This window comes from Spermophilus citellus (assembly GCF_964194105.1).
Source record: "Spermophilus citellus genome assembly, chromosome: 12".
NCBI classification, from domain to species: domain Eukaryota; kingdom Metazoa; phylum Chordata; class Mammalia; order Rodentia; family Sciuridae; genus Spermophilus; species Spermophilus citellus.
The window spans coordinates 45,445,583-45,457,684 of record NC_138198.1 but is presented as its reverse complement, the minus strand read 5'-3'; the positions used below and the strand labels follow the sequence as shown (position 1 = coordinate 45,457,684).

At 48.1% G+C, this 12,102-nt stretch overlaps 1 protein-coding gene across 1 annotated transcript in view; it reads right to left on the bottom strand.

Annotated features, from left to right (window-relative positions):
* LOC308631626 (tyrosine-protein kinase SYK-like) overlaps positions 1-12,102 on the bottom strand; it is a gene marked incomplete at its 3' end in the record, with an annotated part of 33,765 nt that overhangs the window by 10,806 nt on the left and 10,857 nt on the right. The window contains exons 2-3 of the mRNA XM_081263005.1: positions 7,390-7,851; positions 5,925-6,085 (exon numbers count right to left, since the gene is read on the bottom strand). Of these exons, the coding sequence (XP_081119131.1) occupies positions 5,925-6,085; positions 7,390-7,803 (575 nt within the window). The 5' untranslated portion in view covers positions 7,804-7,851. The remainder of the gene's footprint in view (positions 1-5,924; positions 6,086-7,389; positions 7,852-12,102) is intronic.

Sequence of the window (12,102 nt, the reverse complement as noted above, 5' to 3'; positions counted from 1 at the left end):
TACAGGTGGGCACCACTGTGTCCAGGTCATTTCCTTAGTTTGGGTTCAGAGCCTTCTCCAGACTTCCATTAAACACTGGCGAGACCACACTGTGGCTGCAGTCACCTGGTATCCAGGGGGGATTAATTCCTGGACCCCATAAGGATAAGATGCATAAGTTGCTCAAGTTATGTTAAAGGGAACAGAACCTACACACATCCTACTGTAGACTTTGATCATCTCTACTTATAATACCCAACGTAAATGCTGTATAAAAATTGTTAGTCTATATTATTTAGGAAAGAATGACAAGAAAGAAAAAAGTCTTTGTATGCTCAGTACAGGTTCCAATTTAAAAATATTTCAGATAAAATTATCAGCGCTTATTTACCTAACCTCACTTGGCTGTTTTCACTGCTAGGACCTCTGGTAACTCAACTTCTGCTCCTCTTGCTCAGTCCAGGTCTTTTTAATCCAATAAAACTTGTATCTTCCAGATTACAACAATTCCATGTGAAGAGATGGCAACACAAGATTATCAACCATCGCTGCAACTGAGACCAGTGTCTATCTCCTTTAGAACAGTCAGGATGGGACTTTTGATCCCTGGCTAGGCAGGGTCATCACCCCTTGCTAGCCTGAAGCGACCATAGAAGATGGATCTTCACCCCTCACTAACGGGTAAGATTAAGGGATCAGAGTCTCAGGGGAGGAAATAGAGAGGGATTTAGAATAAGGAGACAGAACTATGGAATCTTAAGGGAAACACCCTCAAGCCATTGAAATGCAGAGTTAAGTCACTGAGATGCAGAAAACACACTTGCAAACTTTGGCCCATGTTCTTGGTTTGTGATCTTGAAAACTGAGGGAAATACACAAGCGCACAGGAAAACTGGCATGATATTGTGTGGCCCCACCCTGGATCCACCTCCCATCCAGCCCCTGAGGTAGCCCTTCTATAAATATTGACCCCCCCCAATCCAAGGCAGGGATTCTTACTTTCAAGACAGCCTACATTCTCCCTTAAATGTGCATCTACCTTCCTAATAAACCTCTATCTGTGCCTTAAAACAAAAAATTCAGATCCACGAATGTGGGACCCACATAAATGGGAAAGCTGGCTATATTAGTTATCCATCTGCGCTGCAAAGCAGCACCTCATGGGTGATGTCTAGTCATCAACAGCTGCTGGATCACCTTTGCTTCATTGAAGGATGGATTGCTACTTGGAGGGAGTCACTAGATCTTAACAAAAGCAAGTTTCAGAAATCCCAAATTCTCTACAGGGCCCTGTCTCCAAGTACACTCAAGGGCAGTCCTTGCCCTCAAATTCTGCCTTCTGTCTTGTTGCCACATTGCCCTGAAAACAAGGACAGAAATGAGATGTGACCCCTAACCACAAACTCAAATGGAGAAGGGTGTGGGCCCTGCGCACCTTATACAGAGCCATCATCCTGAGCACCACACGAAGGGACAGGGACTCAAGGGGAATGTGAAGCTTGTCCTATCACCAGGGAGCTGGAAGTCCAGGCACAGAACATGGGGCACCAGGGACATTCTGCACTGTGCCCTGGGGACTCTGCAGCAGAGCTTGGCACATGCCACCCTGTCTTCCCACAAGCATTAAACACAGCTCCTGTGCTCAGGCATGAGAAGGCAAAGACCCCAAGGTCACAGTAAAAAATAAACTCTGCCCCACTCTGCTGGCATGCACGAATATGCACGGCCTGGCTCTGAGGGGTGGGCCCCCTTCCTCTCCAGAGCCTGTTGAGGATATGAGAGGCAGAAAGACCACCCTGAACACCTGGTGCCTCTGGCCCTAACTATCCCAAAGGTGGCCCCACCAACTCACCTGGAGCAGAGCCTACCAACGCCTGAGACCTTCCAGGTTATCCCTCCTCCTCCACCCTTACCCTCCTCCCTCTGCACCATCTACAATGGCCTCCCATGGGGGCCCAGCCCTCAAGCACACCCCTGCCTCGAGGCACTCACAAGAGCTCAGGTGGGATGCATCCTTATGGCCACAGGTCTCTCCTTTGCAATGAGGTCCTCCCTCACCACCTGGCATAAAACAGGACCCTAGTTAAGTGTCCTCAACAGACTATCAGCTCTCCATATTCACAGGTTCCACATCCAATACTCGTTCAACCAACTGGGAAACTGAATTATTTCAAAAACAAACAAACAAAAAATCAGTCTGTACTGAGCATGCACAGACTTTGTTCTTGTCATTATTTCCTAAATAACATAGAATAACAACTCTTTCCACAAGATTCACATTACATTAGGTATTACAAGCTATGTAAAGAGGATTTAGACTATCTGGGAAGATGGGCACAGGTGATGTGCAGATAGTTTACCATTTTATACAAGAGACTCATGCACTGGTGGATTTTGGTATCTGAAAGGGATCCTGGAACAAATTGCCCCACGGATGTGGAGTGATGACCGTAGAGAGCACTTCTAACTGTTCAGTGTCTCTCACTAAGAAGCTGGCTCCACAAAGGCAGATACTTGCAGGGCTGACTTCTCCCACGGCAGAACCCCTCAGGGCACCCAGTATTTGGTGCTTTACAGAACTACAGACTCCAGTAATGTTGGTTCATGGGTAGATGAGCAGATATAATAACAGGAGAGGAGATACCAGCCACATTTTTTGGGAAAATCTAAAAAAAGGCTTGGGAAGGACTAGGAGAAAGAAACCAACAGCTTGGTGACACCCGCCTTTTCTAAGTGAGGATGCCCAGCCGCGACTGGAATCCAGTTGTGACTTCAAACACCCTGTGCCATGGCTATTTGTTGAAAGGAAAGAACATCTTAGGACAGGTCAGATCTGAATCACTCAAAACCAGGCTTGGGATCTCCTGCAGCCGTGGTGCACCCCCACAGGGGCAGGTAGGACAGACACCTGTCATAGACTGAAGACAGGAGTACTTATGGCAGATGTGCAGCCTCAAGATCTGCTGCTGGCTCATAAGAGTCACTGGAGTCTGTTAGCTCTACTTCCCACGAAATAAACACCAGCGGATACTTGTCAAGGTGAAGGAATCCGGACCAGCCTGGGGGCAACCTGAACTTGGGAGAATCATCACATTTGTTGACATAGACCCTGCTCCATGCCAGACACAAGGAGGATCTGGGCCAAAATCAGGATGCTAGAAACTTCACAGTCTACAAAAGTACACGAGCCTATATTCAGACATGCAAGCACTGTACACCACTGCCCCGCAGAAATGTACTCGGTCACCACCAAGCACCCCACTTAGGTACTGCAGGAGGACTCATTGTCATAAAATAAAATCTTCAATAGTAAAGGTTTCTAGGATGCCTCTTTATATTTTATCTGTAACAAATAACCATGAATGTTCCTAGTGAAGAGAATTTCCTGGTGCTAATGTTGGAGAAGGAACACTAAAAGTTAGTGGAGAGAGAAAAACGCAGACTGGTCTGGACCCAGAGTCCACGCCCTGCTGTGAGCTTGGCATGTGTTTTCATTGAATCTGCAAGGCAACAGTAGGCAACATCACCACTGACCCCAGACCCAGACAAGCTGAGCCTTCAGGAAGGTTATCTCGTAGTCCGAGGTCCTACAATTGGCAATGGAACCTTGGTTGTGAAGTGGGGACTCTCCAGCTCCACCATGGGCTCCTGCCTCTCGATAGTAACCTCCCTGATATAAGACTTGAACTGAAGGGTGCTGATAGTGGGCAACCCAGCATGTTTGGCAGCGCCAGGAAGGAGTGGGGACTGGGGTGTGGGCAACAAGCAAGGTAGCATCCAAGAGATTGGAGATTACAGTGTAAGGCAGAGCAGGAACCCAGTCCATAGCTGGCTGCACTGGCACACACCTGTAATCCTAATGACTCGGGAGGCTGAGGCAGGAGGGTAGGAGGATGGCAAGTTCAGAGACAGCCTCAGCAATCTAGCAAGGCCCTAAACAACTCAGCAAGATTCTGTCTCAAAATAAAATGTGAAAAAGGGCTGGGGACATGGCTCAATGCTTAAGAGCCTCTGGTTCAATCCTTGGTACCCCTCTCTCACCAAAAAAAAAAAATAACCCAGTTATAGAGATGACTGGGGGGACTTTGAAAATGTGGATGTTGGAGAAGGAACACTAAAAGTTAGTAGAGAGAGAAAAGCCCTCCCCACGGGCCCCTGCACCCCATGAGCTCTAATATCGGCTGATGCAGATGCACAGTAGTTCTGAGACTCTCCTATGTTAACTGTGAGCCCCAGGACCACGAGGGTGCATGGGATGTCAGTCTGTACAGCAGACAGACAAGGGTGCACACTGGGTCCCCTGTCTTCTGCATGAAGTTCATACATGGCCTTGAAGAAAGAAGGTGAGAACAGGACTCGGGTCCAGGTAGGGTGCGAACACTTTTTTCAGCAACAGGTAACTTTAAGAAATAAAATCTGCTCCATGGTTATTTCCCAAAGAGTCTAAGAATAGGTCCTCTTAGCAAGAGCCCAGAAGGCCTTGTCTCTGGGTCTTGTCCCTCGGGCACTCAATACAAGAAGTATGCAGTCCTGTGACATGTGTGTTGGAAATTATTGCCGAGGAAATGGAAAAAACCCAAACTTGGAGAAAATGAGCTTCTAGGTGTCTACACGAAGGGCAAACACCTTTTCTTCTGCACACCATCAGTGCCAGCGGCTGGGGCTGCATCACCCTGAAAGTCACAATCTGACATCATGCATCTCAACCTGGGCTACTTTTTTATTTTTTTAAGTTTGTGTTTAAAATCATTTTAAAAAATCAGAATTATGAGAAAGATTCTTTAAATAGGTGGATACTCAGAGAATACACTTCTGTTTCTAGAAAAAGTTGACAGAGTCTACCCAGTATTCATCAATGTGCCTGACCACTAGATTACCTCACTGTTTCTGGTTCAGTTTCTGAGGCAAGAATGGGGTCCTCTGTGGTCCCCGGGCAGCATCTCTGGTGGGAACACTGAGTTGTGACAAATGCACATGAGCCTTCTCTCTGCTAGCAACCATCTGCCCTTTCATCTTGCCAGAGCACCTTGGGAGACAGGTGCTTTCACCCCAAAACAGCTCTCAACCTTTCTGGACCATGACTCCACCCAGCTGGCCCGCTCCTCCAAGGACCTTCTCAAATTCAGGTTTACACTGACCCAATAAAGACCACGAGCAACAGAACCCAGGATTCATACCTTCTGATGTTTGAGATTATAAAGCTGAAGTCCGCAAACCCATTCTGATTAAGTAGCTATCATCACTGTTTATATAGACTATTCCCAGGAATCTTTTGGAAAACAAAAAAAGAAAAAAATCTACCCTGTTAGCACTTAGTTCCAAGAAAAAATATAAGTCCACTCTGAGGTTGGAGGTGGGAGGATCTGAAGGAACAAATTTGTGTTTGCCTTTCTGTTCCATGAACACAGACATATTGTCTGTGCTCCCCATATTCGCCATGAAAAGTGGAATTCAGGTTGACCCTCTCTGAGCTGAAAATCTGAAATGTTCCAAAATCTGAAACTTGGGAGCTTGAACGTGTTACCAGAAGTGCGACATCTCACACCTGGTCTTATGTAATGAGTCAAAATGGGTGCACCAAAAACACCATCTGAGATTCTCTCATACAACCGTACACAATGTGTATTTCCCGAGATATTTCCAAAATTAGAAAAAAAAATCAGAAATCCAAGGCACTTATGGCCCCAAGCATTTTGGATAAGGGTTATTCAACTGTCTGTGGCTGAACGCCATTTTCTTTAAACATGGAGTCCCTCTATACCCAAGAAGAGTGTGCAGTTCAGGGACACACTAGGCAAAACACACTGGGTCACGGTTAATAGTTTAAATATGTAGTGACCCCTTCCTGGGGTCACATGGAGTCTACTCATGGGAAAGCCGAGTTCCCCTTAATTGTTCAAGCAAGCCCAGAGGTAGAAGGTGAGGGGAACAGACATAATACTTACAAAAATTTTCCATTTGTCTTTGATCCTATCAGGACAATCTGCTCAGATTCATCCCGAGAGATGTTCCCGTGGAACCAGGGCATCTTTTCATGGGCCGTGGTGGCGATCAGCTTCTCCAGCTGGGACTTCTGACTGATGATGGCCTGTTCCAGAGCCTGGCCCTGTGTGACCAGGGAGAGAGAATGAGCCACACCAGGTAAAAATGGGAAAAAACCACACAAGCCATGTCTGATGTTTGGTGAGCTCAAATGTGGCCAAGGAGGATCAGATTCCATCCATCCAATCACTTATTCATTCAGAAGAAACCAAACTGTAGGATCTTGAAGGTGACTTAAATACCTTCAAGTGTATAAATAAGAAAGATGTTTTGGAAGAAAGAGTTCGGCCTTTTCGAAACCAGACAAAACGTTGAATACCACCTGGTATAAACACCGAGGCCAGAAAACCAGATCATCCACTAGGTAGACAGTGAGTTGTATGATAGAACCTGGTTATTCCAAGAAGGTCTTAGGTCAAGAAGCCCTAAGAGGTGAACAAGGAAGGCACCTGAGGTGTCCGGTCCCCTTTACCTAGTTACGCTGGGGACCTCACTGACCCTTAGGGGAAAACTCTTGCCCCTATGAGCAAAGCGAGATGGAAACCAAAGGTGGAAAACTGGGCCGGGCGCTTAGTCAATCAACTACTTTGTCTTTCTTAGTGGGAAAGAAACCAATCTTTTCAAGAGTTACTAATGAAGAAGCCAGTGTTTGAATTTGCATTAATCAAGAAAAACCCAAGAAGTAAAAATAAAAATAAAACCACCCCAAATGTGTAGCTGAGAAGAGCAAGGAGGGTAGGTAAGGATGTGGATACCTTTGCCAACTTTCCAGAGGCAAACTTTTGTGCACGTGTCCAAATTAAACACAAGCATCCTCTGCCGTGGCAAACCTGGCCTCTTGGGCTTTATACCAGAGATATTGCAATCCAGCTTAGTATTGGCATAGAGTGATATCATTAGCAGCAGTATTTATAATTGATAAAAGGCTTCATCAGTGGATACTAGTTAAATAAATGATCGTGCCCAGTGGGCAATGCCAGGTGGCCAAAGAAAGGGTGGTGCACCTATGTGTGTGTGAGACAGAACATTCAGCAAGAGATATTAAGAAGCTATAAATTCAAGGGCCAATCATTGTGCATGGCATGACCCTGTTAGGTAAATATCAATGTCTCTTTGAAAAGTCCCTCCATGAACTTGGTGGCAACATCTCCTGTAGTGCAGAAAGCCACATCCCGGGCATGAAGTTTCCCTGCCTCAGCGTATAAAGGAGGAATGGTAGTCTTCCTAGAGTCAGTCGCTTTTTGGCTAAAATTGATGGTTGAGGAGTTGGGTGCTCTTTGGGGCACACTAGGTTTGCATGTCATAGGGACATCTGTGTGGGATCCCAGGTTCCCATGAACACAGGGTGCAGGTCCAACTGAGACCCACCTGCAGGTTCCAGGTCTGCTTTACATATTCCCTGATGAGGTTTTCCTTCAGGTCCTCGAAGGGCCCTGTCTTGGGCTGCACTCCGGGGGGTCGGTTGCAGGGTTTTGTGAGAAGGCAGATGAGGCCATCGGATTCCTGCGAGTGGTACTGGCAGAGGTCAGCAGGGCTGCTGTGGGTCCTGCCACCTGAGATGGCATAGGTGCCATTGATCTCCCTCTCGATGGTGTAGTGGTGTGCCTTCCTGCCGTGAGCCACTGACAGGGCAAAGCCACCCAGGTAATTGCGACTCTGACGCAGCAGGTAGAGCCTATCTGTCATGCCCCCCTGGACCAGGTAATCTTCGGCCTCCTCCCGAGTGATGTTGCCAAAAAAGAAGGGCAGGTGGTTGGCGCTCTCTGTTGGGCTGTTGGCCATGCCTGCGCCGTCTCCTCAGGAAGTGACAGGGCCCAGGCAGGGAGACACCTGGGGACAAGACAAAGATGAGAAGACTCCAGTGAGCAACTCAAGCTGCGAGAAATGTGGGCTGACTCCCTCTGAGCCCTTGCCAGCTGGAGACAGATCCTCCTGCTCAGAATGGAGGTGCTTCCCTCTTTGGACTTCCCATCATGCACTGTCATTTCTGCTCACACGACTTATGGTTTCCCAGCCCGCCCTCTGCATAATTAACCCAAATCACAGCCTTTGGCCAAAGTGACCAAATTCACTTTTTTTTTTTGGTGGGGGACAAAAAAATTTAAGAAGAAACCTCCTAAAAAAGAGAAGTACACAGAAGTGTTATTGCAAAACAGGCTCAGGCACTCCCCGTGTGGGTGGACGGCAGCACCCAGGAGCAGAGACCAATACAAGCTTAAAGCCAGGGTTGCTTTGGAGATGGTGATGATTTTTTATTTTTGCAGGGCACGTTGCCAGTGAAGATGCTGTTGAATTCCTTTCCTCTCTTTTTTTTTAAAATTTTTTTTTTTAGTTCTCGGCGGACACAACATCTTTGTTGGTATGTGGTGCTGAGGATCGAACCCGGGCCGCACGCATGCCAGGCAAACGCGCTACCACTTGAGCCACGTCCCCAGCCCCCCTTTCCTCTCTATCTGAACTACAGAGATGACTCCAGATAGCCACTGGGTGAGTTGAAATCCAGAGAGAAGCCGTGGGGGCCTCATCTGTGACCATGGAACACTGTCCCCTTCTGTCACCAAAGGCCTCCCCACCCATGGTCTGGGGTGGAGACCAGACATCAGCTGCCTGAGGCACCCAAGCCACATCCTCCTGCAGTTTGCTTGAGCGTGGGAACAGTATGCCCCGACCCCACTCCACTCCACTCCATCGCCTCCCTTTGTCACATGGCTTCCCAGGTGACCAGGGCTCCTCCAATGCATGGGTGATAGATAGTACAGGCTCACAGCTACAAGGACATCTGAGCAGGAAGGTACTGCCCCCCAGGTGCCAGCACACACTGCAGAGGGGAAATGGAGCTGCAGACAAAGATGATTGATTGATTGATTGATTGATACCAGGGATTGAATCCAAGGGTGCTCAAGTACTGAGCCGCATCCCCAACACTTCACTGGATTTTAGAGACAGGGTCTCTGAGTTGCTTAGGGACTTGCTAAATTTCTGAGGTTGGCTTTGAATTTGCAACCCTCCTGCCTCAGCCTCCTAAGCCACTATGATTCCAGGCATCCGCTACTGTACCTGGTGCAGATGCAGTTTTAACATGGAGCTTTGTAAATGAGATGTCCAGGAGGTATCCACAGAGGTGTGTATTTTAAACTAAAGGGACTGGTCATGGAAGGAAATCATCCAGATGGCCTCACTGTTCATCTGGGGAGAAAGCACTGGCCCCTTCATGTTCTCCAGACTCCCCGAACACCTCAGGCCTACACGACATGCCTCACACACATCACATGCACATATATGACATAACACTGCATCACATACATAGGTATCCAACAAATACACCAGACCCACACACAACCCACAAACACAACACGCATGTCATGCACATCACCCATACACCACCCCCACATCATACACACTCCATAAACATGCCACATCACATATTCACCACACAACATACACACATCATATACATGTCACAGACTTCACACACATAACAGACAACACACCACACCTACAACGCAATACACCACTCACATACACATATCAACCATCATTCAGACAACATACATATCACAATCACACCTCATGTATACATGTGTCTTACATACACACATCATACAACATACATACAACACAAACACCATACACACCACTCATCACCAAACATGCTCCATGCAGCACAATTACACACATACCACACACATCACATCCCACATATACCACACATACTACACACATAACACACTATGTACACACCATACACACATCATACAAACCCTACATCACATGTACATGCCTGCACCACATGCCACATCGTATCCACTGACTACATCACATATACACACACACCCCACATGATACATAGCACGGCCCCCACATGATCATATGAAACAACCCCTTGGGATGTGAACTGTCCTCGAATTGGCTGCGCAGCACAGGAACACCCACCTGATGCAGGTCACTGAATTTTCTCTGGACAGTATCCTCCTCTGAGTGGCCCTGCAAAGACAGGGGTGTGGTCCAGTGTGATAAGATGCACAGTCATTGTTTTGCTTGCTTTTCATAGTATTTGACTGTTAACGTCTAATTTTTCTTGGTCCAACACGTTTCTAAGAATTTAAAGCACAGTCTACTTGTTCTTAGGTTGAGGATGCTCTTAAGGAGGGGACATCTCTGGTGAAACCGAGTGTCTTTTGGGAGGTGCATCTATTCTGACTCTTCCCCTCCCTGGTTCTCTCGCCATGGTGTCTGCGGCAGGCTCGGCCACGCCCCTAAGTCCTCTCTTGTCACACTCCCCACTTTTCTGGCCAGGGGTGCTGGGCCTGTAGGGCCTGGACTATCCCTCCTACCTCCTTTCACCCTGCAGGCTGTCCAGGGGCCTGCTCCTCTCAGGCACCTGCTGTGCTGCTGTTCCCGCCATCTTGGGGAGGCCACAGCGTCCATCTGCTGCCTGCCTGCATGTGGATCCCCTGGCATTGCCCAGCAAGGGACACAGGGGACCTTCTGCAGTGTTGTGTTCTCCCAGGAGTGACTCCCAAGGGCTGTGTGTCTGGTCCTCACCCTGCACCACGACAACGGCTTCACCTGCAGCTGCAGACCTTCACCTCTGACCCCACACACCCTGACCGCACACCTCCTCCCACGGCCTCCCTCCTGGGCTGCACAGACTGTGCCCCCTCCAGGTTGCCCATGCCCCTGCCATGGGGCTCACTCCGGGCATCCCATCCTCAGCTCTCTGGACCTCACCAGGGCTGCCACAGACATCCCCCCTTTCCTGGGCTCACTTCACGCCCCCTGCGGCCTCCCCACACCCCTGACCACTCTCCCCCATCCTCACAGAAGTACCTCATATGCTCCTTGCTGTGTGACTGTCCCTGACTGCTCATACCCCCTCCAGGTCCCCATGTCCCTCTTCAGGTAGCTTTAATCCACTAAGAGCTCCAACTAAATAACTTTTTAAAGGAACAATATTTTAAATGAAATGCTAACAACCATCTTTTGAGCGATATAAATTGGAACTACATTTTCTTTGAAAGTTCACTGGTTTCTTAGTAATAGCTCCATCTCTGCAGGTGATTCGGCCTGAATCTCAGGTTCAAGTGCATCAACAGAAGACAGAGCAGGTTGTCACAAGGTCCTGGGGTCCTCTAGAGGCCCTCTGAGGTACAAGTCCTTTATAGCTCATTTTGGTTTGTTTATTTCATTTCTAATAATATACGTGGCATGGTGTGATGTTTTTGATACATGTATAAAATGTGCACTGATCAAATCCAGGTAATCGGCATATCCACGTCAGTTATCATATGTTTGTGGTGAAAACTTTCAAAACCCCCTTATTTTAAAATGTACAACATACTGTTCACAGTCACTGTGTTTATAAGCTTTTTGTTGCTGTGACAAAAATGCCTGAGAAAATAAACCTGGAGGAGGAAAGGTTTATTTCAGCTTCTTGTTTGGAGGTGTCAGTCTCTGGTCACCTGACCCTGTCACTATGGGCCTACAAAGAGGCGGCACACCGTGGTGGATGTGCGTGGTGGAGAAAAGGTTGCCGCTCCATGGTGGCCAGCAAGGAGACAGAGAGAGGGGACGAGAGAGACCCTCACTTCCTCCAGCTAAGTTCCGCTTCCTGAAGTTTCCATCTCCTCCCAACAGTGGCACCAGATGAGATGGAAGTCTTCAACACATGAGCCTTTGAGGGACATTCCGGATGGAAACGACAGCAATCCTCCTTCTGTGCAGTAGAACCTTCTAACTGTCCCCAGGAACCCCTGCCCCTGCCCCCACCCTCCCAGACTCTGGGACCCTCCACCCGATGCTGCATTTCCACCTCCTTCCTTAGCAGAAGGCCACCTCTGGTTTCCCTGGGGAGAAAAAGAGCCCCCTGTGCTCAATACTGGCCCCATCCTGGCCTAGAGGCCCTCTTCCTTCTGACCAGAGGATTTCTTGTACTGGAGGTGACCAGGTGCTGATCTGAAGGAAGAGTGACCTTGTCCTGTGTGGTGGGTGCTTGGCCAGGAGAGCTGCTCACTATAGGAACTGCTGACGGCATCCTTGGACTATTAAACTTAAGGCACAAACAGAATCGGCGACAGAGCA